Here is a 14321-nt window from a genome sequence, read left to right on the forward strand (position 1 = left end):
TTCAAATGTAGCTAGTGGGGTTGTTTCTGCATCAGACAGGGCTATATGGGCAGGTTATAAATTCACATGCTTCTGGCAATTTTTATCACGTGTAAGATTTCAGTCTTAGAGCTGGAATTTTAGTCTGAGCTGGAAAGCCCATTTTGGCATTCTTGGTCCACCCCTTTACAAAAACACTATTGGCTATTGGTTAGGGGAACTTGGAAGTGAAGAAACTACTCCTGATTCTCACAAATTAAATATCAGGTAAGCCCTCAGGTTAAGATAAAATTCTTTTATTTTTATTTTTTTGAGACAGAGTCTCGCTCTGTCGCCCAGGCTGGAGTGCAATGGCAGGATCTCAGCTCACTGCAAGCTCCGCCTCCCGGGTTTTTACGCCATTCTCCTGCCTCAGCCTCCCGAGTAGCTGGGACTACAGGCGCCCGCCACCTCGCCCAGCTAATTTTTTGTACTTTTTAGTAGAGACGGGGTTTCACCATGTTAGCCAGGATGGTCTCGATCTCCTGACCTCGTGATCTGCCCGTCTCAGCCTCCCAAAGTGCTGGGATTACAGGCTTGAGCCACCGCGCCCGGCCTGATAAAATTCTTAAGTCTATAGTTTAGACACTTCCATTTCAACTTAAGAACAACTGTAGGAACATAAACTCAGGGACTCACAGAATATTCTAAATGACACTGGAGTGTGTTCACAATTTTGTACTCAATTTCCCTAACATCTCCACCTTTCTAACCCAAACTCACTCTAGCTTTATGATTTGGAACTTTACAGGCAGGCTTTCCTTAATGTCAGGAGCAAGGGGTCACTATGGACAATCTTCCCTCCTTTTCTCATTTCACAATCTATAAATCTGCTCACCCGAAAATTAAGCCCAATCTGTTACCGTGTGCACAAAATCAAAAGGCTAAACCTTTTCTAGACCTTAGGAAGCTGAGTCAAGCGGCTCACTGGCGCCCTCCTCTGGTTGGCATGGCTCCACAGGTCTTCCTCGCAGGTGCCATCAGTCTGAAGAGTCCCAGTGTTTTGACAAGAGGTGGGGGAGCTCTCAGGTATTCAGACTTCTGCCGGGAATGCCTGTGTCAATGCTTTTGTGTCAATATTTGCAGGAAGCAAGAGTGCGTGAGCTACGCGAACCCCAGTAAGACAGAAAACATGGCCAAGCGTGAAAAGGTAGACGTGTGTGTGTGTGTGTGTGTGTGTGTGTGTGTGTGAGAGAGAGACTGTCCAGAAGGTGGTGATGGAGGGAGAGTGGCCTGGCAGTTGCATGACAAGGATGGAGAATCACGGGCCACCACTGCAAAGGTGAGGTCTTGGCAGCTGCGAGGAACTGGGAAAGAGGCTCAAAGAACTAAAGAGAACAAACCAAGCCTGTAGTTGTCTCCCAGCTCTGCCACTACTTAGGTCCTCAATCCTCTACTCTGTAAACAACCGACACAGAGGGTCACTAAGGTTCCCGTGGGCAGGACAAAGGTCTCCAAAATACAATCTCATTCCCAAGGGAATCCTGATCAGCAAACACTCAAGAACAGCTGGCAGGTGTGAACTGAGGCCTCTAATTAGCTACTTGCAAAGGGGCTATTTGTTGCCCCCCAGTCTCCAAGGAAGACCTTTGCTCTGGTTTGGTTTTACTTGGCTAGGTGCTGTTTGAAGGGGTGGCATGCAGGAGGGGGTGTATTTTTGGTTGTTCTCTGCCTGTGCCCCTTTGCACGGGGAACACAGAGAGTGGGTTTTGGTTTGCCTCAGAGGTCAGACCCACATGGCTTTGCTGAGCCCTCTCAGGTGATGAATGAGGCCTGGTTAGTGAACGAGGTCAGTTTCAACCTGAGGTGGCGCAACTCAGATTCAAGGAGGGGCTTGTGTGTGGGACCAGCGGGGCTCCAAGAAAGTCACCTTGACCCCATTTCTGAGCAGCTCAGTGGCCCCAGGCAGCCTCAGTGAGACCCAGCTTCCAGGTTTCCACAGGTAATGCCACTGACCTGGGGTGTTCTGTGGGCAGTGCTACTTACGGGAACAAAAGCGCTTCACTCACTTCAAACAAGCACTCAGTCTTCTGAAGAAAGACGAGCAGTGCGGAGGATTTGGTTGACTGGTAAATGCATAGCCTGGAACAAGGCTTTACTTGTACAAGTCTGACAGAAAAATACTGAAGAGTAAAACACATTAAAAACTTTATTGTAAGTATCAACATCTAAATTTGCATCAATTTGATACATCGTTGCTCATTTTGCAGAACATAACAGTTGCACATTGCAAGAGTCAACTTGCTTGGGGTCTTTTCATGCTCAGGGCGGTCCACCCCTGCCTTCCCTCTCCCCGACCTGCATCCCATCCTCCACAGTCTGCCCTGCCTCCTGCCGCCACAGGTTCAAGACCTAAGCCCTGAGGAGAACCTGCTGCCAGAGGGGCTGACTGGCTACAAGCCGAGAGGGCCAGGCAGCTAGCCCTGCCTGCCACAGGGACGGGGCAGGCAAGGGATCGTTCCTCCTCTTCCCGGGCTGAGCCCGTGCCAGGCCAGCCATAGAGTGCCCTAGTCAGCCCATGTGGCTCCAGAGAGCCTGCTGTTCTTCTCCATCCCATTTCACCCGCAGCCTAGTGGCTAACTCTGGATATTCTGAGCAAAATTAACCCAAGTTTCATGGAGAACTCCAGAACCTTGAACCAGTGCATGGTTATCACCATTCTTTGTTACTAGATATAGGAGAAGGTACTGCGGAGTCCCCTGGCCTGGAACAGCTCGGGGGAGGATTCAGCTCCCCGTTTCTCCCTCACTCCCAAGAGATTTGAAAACAAGTTTGAGAGAAGAAACAGTAACTAAAAAAAGTCAATGAAGAAGGATCTGACATGTCCTTTATGAAATAACATCACCCTCTCCCCATCACAACGCAGGAGATGACACGTTACAGTAAGAGGGTTACGGCAATTCCCCATCTGGAGTGCCATTCAACTGCCTGCAGAAATCTTCCATTTTAATGCATTTTAAACCCATTCAAAACGAGTGATGACTCTCCAACCTAGGGAAAATGCCCAATAAAAAATATAGGTAGAAAATACATGCTAATGTAATGGCAAACTTATTTCCATACTATAATGGCAACAGTCTTGGGGTTGAAGGCAGGGGTGTGGTGGAACCTCCCTCTTCCCACAAGAACATCAGCACCAGAGATGCTCGGTCCCCGGGCTGATCTGATGGTGGGGACCACGCACTGTCACTCGGCGGCCGGTCCGGTCCCAGTGTTGGCCTGGGACCATCAGTGTTGCAGCAGGAAGTTGGTGGCGACATTGAGGTCATTGTTTGAAGCTCTCAGGGCTTCCAAAGCATCACCTCTGGAAAATCCCATCTCCATGAGCCGGGCGACCTGCAGGCAGAGAAAACCCAGAAACCTGAGGGCGCTGACGACACTGCTGCTTATCCCTGGGCCCCAAATATTCCTCACGTGAGCCGTGTGGCAAAGGTCAAAACTGTTTACAAACAAACCATTTTCATTTCAATATGGAATCTGATACTTAAAAGTTACACCAGGTACAAATTTTTCAATGTTTACTAGGGGTAGCTGATACATATGCATTCTCGCATGTAACCCTCAGTCTACAGACGAAGACATAGGGTTCCTGAGGGTCAAGTGGCCTAGTGGGACCAGGCCTTGGGAGCAGGTCAGCATGAGCTGCCCGGGCTCACTGCCAGGCCACACACCTCAGCGTCAAATGTGATTCCCTATGACGGTGACACACGCTCAACCCTGGCATCACACTCCTGGCGCCACTGCCACAGAACTGCCTGCCTTTGGGTGCTTGGACTACTTTTAACAGCTGTCCCGTTCGCAGCCTGGGGCTTACACAGGCAGCAAAGGGGGGCTGAGCCTGGGGCAGCAACCGAAGGAAGGAGGTAGCGAAAGCCACCAGAAGCAGGGAGGAGCAGGCGTGCATTGTTTTTGACCACAAATCCTGATTCTGTGCATATGGAGATTTCCTGTACTTTTCTCTACAGGCAGTCTCCAGTATCGAAATCGGCAGTGTTACTAAAGCTTATTTGCAACCTTTTTTCCCAATTAAGAATGTATTACAAAAATATTCATGGCCCCAGATTGCCACAGGAATACTTTTTTTGTACTTATATTAAACTGCACTTGCAATAACATCTCGTAAAAGTCAACAGTCTTGTACATGTTGAGTTTTTCAGTCACTTGCGCATTAAAGAGGCTTTTGTGGGTTCACCTGAGGACTTAGTCAGAGTTTCCAATTTTTTTTCCGAAAGAGAGCGAGCTACTTGGTGTTACATGGTGGAAAGAGAAGGGGCCCAGTATTGCCACCCCTCCCCCTGCTCAGGGGACTCGGGGTGTGTGAGTGGGGACTATGGCATGGGGTGGCTGGAGGACGGGACGGGCATGTGGCTCCAGAAAGCCTGCTGTTCTTCCTTTCCATCCCATTTCACCCGCAGCCTAGTGGCTAACCCTGGATATTCTGAGCAAAATTAACCCAAGGACCCAGCAAGGTGAGGAAGAAGGTGCAGACAGGAGAGAGGCAGGTCGGGGAGGGAACCCCCCAGTGACCACGCAGGCCCAGACACCCAGACCCCTCCTCCCCCAAAAGCCTTAGGGAAGAGCTGAGGGCAAACAGGGACACACAGTGGACACTGCTCAGAAGCTGGAGTCCAGCCAGGGCTTTTCCAAACGGGGGCTGCTGCCCATGTCATGGGACCATTCAGTGGGTGAGGACTAGGCTTACAAATGCACGCACTGAGTGTGCTTCTTCCTGGAACGTTGCTTTCAACCCTTAGCACAGGGACAGACGCACAGCCCTGGCTAGGAAGCTAAGAAGGGCTGCTAGGTGTCCTCTACACGCCTTGTGGTGGGGAGGGCTGTCCCGGGGCAGCAAGAGGCCCAGCACCTGGGACACTACGGTACCCTGAGGTGACTCACGCTCAGCTGCCCGGGGCTGGTGGGCAGCGCACAGCGAAGCCAGAAACCTTCTAGTTTGTTTTCCCGCCAGAGGAGAGAGTGGTATAGACAACAAAACAATAGATAACAAAACTAGAATTGAAAAGAATTGATTTTGGTTGGCTGAAAAATGATCAGATGGAATTTAACAGAAATACGTACAGTCCTAGACTTAAAAGGTCAGGTAGGATTTGAGAGACCTGACTCGAGAGCATTTTATGTGAAAATTCCTGAGTGCTTTCAGCAGGCCCAGCTTAACTGGCCACACCAGTGATGCAGCTCCTTACACAAGAGCGTGCACAGACACACACACACATGCACACTCCTAATGCATCATATGCACATCAGCTGTGGCTGAGTGCCCTGGCCTTGCTGCCAGGTGGCTGAGAATGCTGCCACCCTGGCGTTCTGCCTCTCACGAGCTGCCATTCGCACAACGCCACAGCTCTTGATTTTGCCCTTTGAAGTAACCGAGAACAACCCTATTCTCTTTTCCTACATAAAGCGCTTTGCGGGTGTGACAGCCCTCTCCTTCCTCCCTCAACCACTGGCTTTTCTCGGCCCCCACCCTGGCCTGTGGGCACCGCGGCTTGTTCTGCCTGTTGCCGTCTCTGCCCTCTGCCCTGATCCTGCTGACTCCTCTTCCCCTGGTGAGTCTTGGGGCCCCTGCCCTTTCCCATGTCTCCCAGACTAGAAGGCTCCCAGAGTGAAGTCCTCATGGCCCCACTGCCTTCTGTCCTGGGCTCCCTGCAGCTGTGTGTGTGGGGCGATAGCTTCTCCCCACCGCTGTGAACTCCCAGTATGAGGGCCGTGGCTGCCTTTGCTCATTCCTGTGTTTCAGGATCCAGTTCCTTTCAGCCCAGTCCCCTCGCATTTGTGCACACCATCTCAGAACACCGTGCCCAGAACTGAGTGTGACACCATGGGTGTGGTCTCACCGGGGCAATGAGCAGTGAGGCTGCTGCCCTCCGACAGTCTGGGCCCTTAGCTTCAATGAGAGCAGAGGAATGCATGAGGAGTGTGCATGTGTGTGTGTGTCTGTGCACGCTCTTGTGTAAGGAGCTGCATCACTGGTGTGGCCAGTTAAGCTGGGCCTGCTGAAAGCACTCAGGAATTTTCACATAAAATGCTCTCGAGTCAGGTCTCTCAAATCCTACCTGACCTTTTAAGTCTAGGACTGTACGTATTTCTGTTAAATTCCATCTGATCATTTTTCAGCCAACCAAAATCAATTCTTTTCAATTCTAGTTTTGTTATCTGCTGTTAATCATCTCCCTCAAACTTGCATCATGCCTAAATTTGATTAGTAAACCTCTACAACTTCGTTCAAGTTATTATTGACGAAAATGTCAAACAGGTCAGGTCAAAGAGTCCAGAACTCTGTGTTCAAGGGGTTAATGAACATTTTAAATCAGTTTCAAACCCACTTTATTGCACTATCATTATCCATTCTGCATGTCACCAACGTCTCTCATAAGCTGATGAGATGCTGTCAAAGGTCTTGGTGACATCTTGCCAACGGCATTGGTTTGGTGTCCTAGGCCACAGCTGTCTTTTCAACGTTCACAAATCATCTATTTGATAATAATCTGTTCTGGCTTTTGCCAGACGTGAAACTTCAATTCTGCCATTCGGTTCTCAGAATTCACACTTTCCTTTTCCTTAGGAACATTTTCAAGCTAAGTGCTTTCTCAAGCCTCCATCAGGTCGTGCAGGGAGAGGGGCTGGAGGACTCAGGTTGGATACGTATCACGTGGAAGGAAAACTCTCTCTGATCAAGGTGGTCTTTCCAATCTCGGGTTGAAATAACCTGTATGATGTTTCCTCCAGTTACTTCCAGTTAAGGACCACTGTCATTGGTGGAGGTAACTCAGGCCAAATGGGAGGTGGCCTGCCTTCCTTCCACCTGTTATCCACCACCATGATGCCATGGCTCCCAAACAACTTGGCCACTCTTAATGACATTTATTTAAATGGCTTGGAAAAGCTACTTTTACTACTACCTGTAGTACTTCAAGCACAGCTGAGGACTGGCTGCTTCTCTGCACCCAGTCAGCAGAAACAAATCCATCTGCTGTCCACACTCAGCAATTTGGAGATTTGGCAAATCACGATTCATAATCTGGAGTGATGAAGTGTGACCTCAGGCCACAGCTCCACCTGGCACTTGAGCTCTCCCTCCACTGATGATGCATTTGGTTTGGAATCCAGAGGATGGGCAGGCTGCACACAGGCCACCAAGACAGGGCAGCAGCACGGACTGCACGCAGGCCCTGCCCTGGAGAGGGAAGAAGCCCTTAGGTCTGGGATGGCTGGGCTGGGTTGTAAGTCATGTAGGTGACATCCTAGAGTAAGAACAAAAGTTTTCCATGTGCACAAGACTTCCTTCTGAGTTTATTCTCTCTCAGACATGAACAACATGTGCCGTGGTGCTGGTTTTGACAACTAAGACTGGCTTTTCACAGCTCTTGGCAGAAGAGAGTGTCTGCTGTCACAAGCTTGCAGCAGGTTTGCTCTTCATCCTCTGAGGGGTGGATCATGCTCCTTTAGCCAAAGCTGGCTTCAGAGCTTTATGCAATTTTTATGGGTGAGAAGACAAGTGTGATAGGAGAACTTTCATTGCCCACTGACCTGTATTTTCACCAGATTAAAAACAACTGCTAAGTAGCAATAATGTTAGCACAGTTCTTTAAAAAGAATAAACAATTATGCTAAGAAATGATACCTGAAAGTGTCCTGTAGTGTCCAAAACGAAACATTCATGGCAAACTGAAATTGCATGCTTCGGCTTGGGTATGCGATGACAACCAGCCAGCAAGGACGACGAGGGTCAGGGGATAGGTGTTCCGATGGGTGCTTACCCAATACTCCCCAGTGGAGGGGTGCGGTGCAGTGCTCACAGCCCTGCAAGTTAGCCAAGTGGCCCCTGCTGTCCTTTCTCTATGTAGTTTCAGTGGTTCACAATATAGACAGTAAGAACTAGAGCAAAAACTAGCAACACAAGAACAGTTGTCTATAGGCCTCTTTGGCGGACACTAACTATTACTGCTGTGGCTCTTACTATTCATCTGCCTAGAGAAGCCCAGCACACCCAATCCCCGCCCATCTCATTACAGTCTCTCCTGGGAAAGCTTATTTAGCATGTGAAGCATCAACTCCTGTGCTCAAATTACAGAAAGATGAAATCGAGGCCTGTGCAGATGTGCAGTCAGGTAAGCAAAACACAAGTTAAGCATTCCTAATCTGAAAATCCAAAATCGAAAATGCTCCAGAATTTGAAACTTTTTGAGTACCAACATGGCAGTACAAATGGAAAAAGTTCCACACCTGACCGCATGTGATGGGCCACAGTCAAAATGCAGGCCACCACACGTAGTTTATTCAGTGTCTCCAAGGGAAAAGAGACCCTCTCACCCTCCTGCAGCTGTGACGTGCCTTTTCTGCACATGCCCTGATTCCCCCACACAAGCACATGCCAGTGGGCACGCTTCCCACAATGCCCTGCATGGGGCCAAATCCCACGTGCATCACTCACTGTGTTTTTTTGCTTACTTTCTGCTCTGTGTTATAAAAATGTTGTTAAAATATCTAAAAGGCCTGCAGATACCCTTCTGGGTAACAGTGATAAGAAAAGATTTCTATGCTATAGATAGTCAAGCTGTTGGAGAAAGTGGAGAGCAGTGTGAGTGTAAAATGTCTTACAGGAGAGTATGGAGTTGGAGTGACCACCATATAGGACCTAAAGAAACAGAAAGATAAACTGTTGAAGTTCTATGCTAAAAGTGATAAACAGAAATTAATGAAAAATAGAGGAACACTGCATAAAGCTAAAAATGAAGATCCTGATCATGTACCGAGGATGATTCCCTTGGTGTTGCAGCGAACACCTGCCACTTAATGCTATGTGGGTCAGGAAACAAGCAAGGATCTATCAGGATGAACCGAAAACGAAAGGGAACTATGAATATTCAACATGTTGGCTGCAGAAATTTAAGAAAAAACATGAAACTAAATTTTTTAATGTGGTGATAAAGCATCATGAAGCAGCAGAGAAATTCACTGTTGAGTTTGCCGAGGTCACTGCTGACGAAAATCTGATGCCAGAACAAGTCTATAATGCTGATGGAATCACTGCTTTGGTTTATTGTTCCAGAAGGACACAAACTACAGGTGATGAGACAGCCCCCCCAGGAACTGAAGACATCAAGGGCAGAACAAATCTGCTGGGATGCGCTAGCACAGAGGCATGCATAAGCGTAAACTTGCATGACAGGCAAAAGCTTGTGTCCTTGCTGTTTTCAAGGAGTGAATTTCTTACCAGACCATCATTATGCTAACAAAAAGGCATGTTTAACTAGGGGTATCTTTTCTGATTGGTCTCACAAACATTTTGGACCTGTGGCTTGTGCTCAGTGGAGGGAAGCTGGGCTGGAAGATGACTGAAATATTTTGTTGTTCCTTGACAACTTTTCCGTTCATCCTCCAGCTGAAATGCTCATCAAAAATAATGTTTATGCCATGTACTTTTCCCCAAATGTGACTTCATTCATTCAACCTTGTGGCCAAGGTATTGTTAGATCAATGAAAGATAAATATAAAAGTATCTTCTTGAACAACATGCTAGCAAGCAATGAATGGGTACGAAGATTTTCAAGAGGTGTTTAGCGTGAAGGATGCCATACATGCTGTTGCCAATGCATGCAACACAGTAACTCAAAACACAGCTATGCAAGCCTGGCACAATCTCTGGCCTCTGCTATGTTCAGTGATGATGATGAACGAGGTGGTGACTTTGAAGGATTCCACATGTCAAGTGAGGATAAAATGATGTCTGACCTCCAAACAGGTAAAAAATATACCTTTGGAGTCTGTCAGTAAGCTGGAAGAAGTGGATGTTGAAGTTTTATTTTATTTTTGAGACACAGTCTCAGTGGGTCACCCAGGTTAGAGTGCAGTGGCGCGGTATTGGCTCACTGCAACCTCCACCTCCTGGGTTCAAGACATTCTCCTGCTTCAGCCTCCCAAGTAGCTGGGACTACAGGCATGCACCACCACGACCACTAATTTCTGTGTTTTTGTTTCACTATGTTGGCCAGGCTGGTCTTGAACTCTTGACCTCAAGTGATCTGCCCACCTCGGCCTCCCAACATGCTGGAATTACAGGCGTGAGCCAGATATTGAAGTTTTTAACATCAATAAGGGGGCTCCAGCTGTTCATCAATTGACCCATGGTGAAATAGCTGAGATGGTTGAGTCAAGGTGATTGTGACAACAGTGATGATGGAGATGATGTTAACACTGCAGAAAAAGTGTCTACAGACGACATGGTGAAAATGTGTGATGGGCTTACTGAAGGACTAGAGCAGCATGCATTCTGGATAAGGGGTACTCAATTGTAGGGACAGAAAACCAGGTTCATGTTTCCGTGAAATAAAAATGCAGGGGAGACTGTATGCTGTCTCAGGTCTGCCTCCAGCGCCGGGTGGCAGGGGGACCCCAGCTCTGGAGTTGGCCCCGTGTGACCACATGCAGGGGACCAGGCTCTGGCTCTCTGTTTCCTCGCAGTTTGGGAGATGAGAGGGATGCATGTGAGAAGCCCAGAACAGTGATGGGCACATGACAAGCCCTCAATAAACATGACCTCTCAGGACCACTATTATCCTATGGAGGACAGCGGGGTCAGGTGTGTGGTGTGCCCTAGTGAAGTCAAAAAGACAGGAGCAATCTTTTTAAATGGTGAGCATAACATTCTAACAAAAAGCCTCTGTTGTTCTAGTGACTCCTGGAAACACTTTATGTATTTATCAAGTTTAGCAAATACACACCTCTGATGACTATATAAATAATGGTATTTATAGATGGTCAGCCCATCTCTCTCCCTATCGAAAGCATCATATTTTAGCCACAACACACATTAACTCACATTGAAACCCTGAACTATTTCATTTTCTCTGCAGGCTGCTTCCTGTCTTTGTAGTTCAGCTACTGGGATGAGAAGCATCAGAACTCACCACGAGCACCTGATCCGATCTAACATCCACAGGAAGAGAAAGTTTCAATGTAAAATCTCCTGATGTCAAGTTGTTCAAGTACAGGAATGAGTATTTACAGACGGTCTCCTCTGCTCTAAGGACTGGCACTAGGTACTTGCATGAGTTGGGTACTGGGTTAGGGCCTTGCATGGATCTGGTCTCCCTCACAGATGGTGAGCTCCCTGAGGGCGGGCACCAGGTCTGGCTTGCTTCCTCCCAACACAGAGCCTGACACACCCGTGCCCAGCACCGGTTAGAGAAGGCTGAACGTGAAGATCAAAAGTGACCAATAAACATGTGGAGGACAAAATGAGAATGCTGGGAGGACACTGAGACTCTGGAAAAGACCGTGCTAGGACAGACACATGTTCTGGCGTGAGTGGAGGCAATGGCGAGGTGAGGTGCGCGCAGCATGCTGCAACTCCGTCAGCCTTGGCTTGATGGGCTTGCAGTCATTGGTCTGGAAAATTTTAAAAATGTCCCAAAGAAATTTTCTAAAACGGCATTCTTTCAACATTCCCTCTCCATCGCAGAGCACAGTCAGTACCTTCCTCCTGCTCAGACATCACAGGAAGTTTCTGCCTAAAAATCCTCACCACAAAATATCAGATTAGAGTGCAGCTTGGTTTCTAGCCCCCAAATCAAAATGATTCCTTCCTCTAACCTCATTGAGAAGCCAGCTCTAGTTGGGTTCACCTCCAGCATGCTATGCTTTCCTGTCTTCCACATCTACTTATTTCTTATTTCTAGACACTAACATTCCCCAAATGTAACATCCAGAGCCTGCTTTCTGTGACAGGAAACCTGACTTCCAGAGGTGAGGAGCAGAGATAAGGCCACTCAGAGGACACCAGGGAGCGGCTGGTGCTGCAGCAACAGCAAACTCCAGCTCCGCCCTCACGCGGATGAAGACCTGCTCTGGAGGTGTCCAGGGTGCCCCACCAGAGCCCCCACAAGGATGAAGACCCACTTGGAGGTGTCCAGGGTGCCCCAATGGAGCAAAGCGTGACTCCATCAGCTGCCTTTCGTCACAAGCTCCTGAACCACAGGCGTCAGCAGCCCTCCCTCCACCAGCCCTGGTGTGACGCTTCCGCATGGCTGGCTGACCAAGGCAGACGAGTGTGACAGAAATAGGCGTTGCCACAAGAGCACTGTCACCGTCACCTGACAGTATTCCAAAGGAGCAAGATGGAATTCATTCCCCTATAACGTGCTTTTCAGAGAACTCACTGAATGAGGAAAACACCCTAGAGATGGAAATAAATCTGTACCAGTTTCTCTTTCCTTATTTTTTATTTTTAAACGTCTTCTATGATTGGGATGTGTGTCCCTACTACCTCAAGATAATTCTCATTTAAGAAAATGCCAGCCTGGGCGACCCTTGTCTCTACCAAAAAAAAAAAAAAAAATTAGCTGGGCATGGTGGCATGTGCCTGTAGTCCCAGCTACCCAGGAGGCGGGGTTGGGAGGATGGCGTGAACCCAGGAGGTTGAGGGTGCAGTGAGCAGTGAGCCATGTAGTACCACTGCACTCCAGCTTGGGATACAGAGCAAGACCATGTCTCAAAAAAAAAAAAAGAGAAAAGAAAATAAATGAAATCCCACTTTGGTATTTTACTTGCAATTCAACTCCTCTTTGACATAAGTAAAATAGGACATTCATTCCAATGAGATTTCTAGCAACTCCCCTCAGTGAAATACTCCTCTTGGTTTATTCAAACTAGAGTGTGGTTTTCTTTAACTTCCCTTTTAGCTAAGCGCGTCAAAAACAAATGTTTTTTTGGGTTTTTACTTCCCATATTCTGACGCTTGCAGAAAGTGATGCCCACCTGAAGACGGTCCCCACCCGATCCTGAGCTCACACTGGGTGCAGGGTAGCACGCACACCCTGTTGAGGGAGCCCAGATGTGCTGGGCCTGCCTCACCCACTGCTGTCATAGCAACTGGCACCGGTTACCAGTCGGCACCAGCCGCCCACCCCTACGTGGACGCATGGTCGAGACCCTTGCAAGGCAGTGAAGCCACCACTCCCTTTCCCCATCTGACCACTCTCTTCCTTGGGAGAACTGCAGAACCCCCTCCTTTCACATCTCTTGGCTGAACTCAGGTTTCTGGTTATTATATACCCCTGCCAGGGCTCTGGGCTGCTTTGAGACCAAGTGTGTCTAGGGCCTCGTCAGGGTCTGGTATGGAGCAGGTCTTCAGTGAAGGCTGGCCGAACTCCTTTGTGTACATCTCTCAGAGCACCCAGCAGAATGAGACACCCCACAAAAGTTGGTTGCTATTTGAGTACCACCTAGTATTTCACTGTAACACATCTAACTTTGGGATCTTGTTAGAAAACATTTTCAATCCACTAGAGTAAGCAATGGGAAAACCTGGCATAACACCACTCTCTAGCACAGTTTTGACGTGAAAACAAGAGTTCTGAAAGGGAAGTTTACTGGCCACGCCTTCGTGTTCAACCCCTCTCCAACCGATGCTGGGGCATCTATGTGTATCAGGCTTTTCATAGGGTAGGAAACAAGGCAGACCTGGCCCCAGCCCTCAGGGAGCTCACTGTCCACAGGGAGACCAGACACCATGGGAGGCTAACCCAATACCCAATGTGCTGCCATGCTTGGCTACTCAGAGCAGAAGCACAAGTGTGTCTCGAAACCAATAAATATTAGATCCCTGCTTTCAGGAGGTGAATATTTTAGGAGTTTAGGTGGGTTTTCTAGAAATAGCGGTAAGGATTCCTGAGATGAGAAGAGAGGAGATAGCCTCATTAAGATTTAGATTCTCTAATACTAAATTCATTTTGCTATTTATCAGCTAAGAGTGAAAGCACCTTGTGGGTTTAAAGCCATTCTCTCTACTTGGGCTAATGGATATCTCAGAGACATAAACAGAATCCACACGACATGTCATGTGAATTAAACAAAAATTATGGGAGGCCATTGTTTTGAGCTCCAACAAACCAGAAGACCAAACTAAATGGAGTCACTCGTGCTAAATGCCACATAATCAAACTGAAACTTTAAGGAAGCAGGCAGATGTCAAAACAAAAAGACCTGCTTTTTCTAAAAATACGAGATCCCAGACTACAAGAGTCAGCATAATAAGGAACTCCCCTCTGCTTTAATCTTTAAAAAAAAAAGCAACCTGAAGTAACTCAATGTTAACCTATCAGTTATTTTTCTATTGTTCTGTTTCCTTCTTACAAAACGCACTGTTTCAGTACTGCCTGGCGGGAGCTCACATTCTGTTTTGTAGAATGGAGGCCGCACTAATTCGTAAGTCGCAAATAAGAGCCAAATAGATCTGTCACTAAATTTGCTGTAATTCTGTCATTTGACATGCATAACAAATGTAT

The 14321-nt window shown here is 47.8% G+C and overlaps 1 protein-coding gene and 1 long non-coding RNA gene across 7 annotated transcripts in view; one reads left to right on the forward strand and one right to left on the reverse strand.

The window, feature by feature from the left end:
* Positions 1 to 2149: 2149 nt before the first annotated feature.
* The window catches only part of LOC105477819 (UBA domain containing 2), a 188525-nt gene continuing 176353 nt past the window's right edge, over positions 2150 to 14321 (reverse strand). For all 6 annotated transcript variants that reach the window (XM_011734637.3, XM_071081081.1, XM_071081080.1 and 3 more), the window contains one exon: positions 2150 to 3354. In XM_011734637.3, coding sequence (XP_011732939.1) covers positions 3247 to 3354 — 108 coding nt within the window. In that variant the 3' untranslated portion in view covers positions 2150 to 3246. The remainder of the gene's footprint in view (positions 3355 to 14321) is intronic.
* LOC139359060 (uncharacterized) lies at positions 5509 to 12364 on the forward strand. Its single transcript, XR_011614634.1, has 3 exons — positions 5509 to 5582; positions 10890 to 11360; positions 11764 to 12364. It is a non-coding gene; the product is annotated as an uncharacterized lncRNA (long non-coding RNA).

This window comes from Macaca nemestrina, chromosome 16, assembly GCF_043159975.1.
Source record: "Macaca nemestrina isolate mMacNem1 chromosome 16, mMacNem.hap1, whole genome shotgun sequence".
Taxonomy (NCBI): domain Eukaryota; kingdom Metazoa; phylum Chordata; class Mammalia; order Primates; family Cercopithecidae; genus Macaca; species Macaca nemestrina.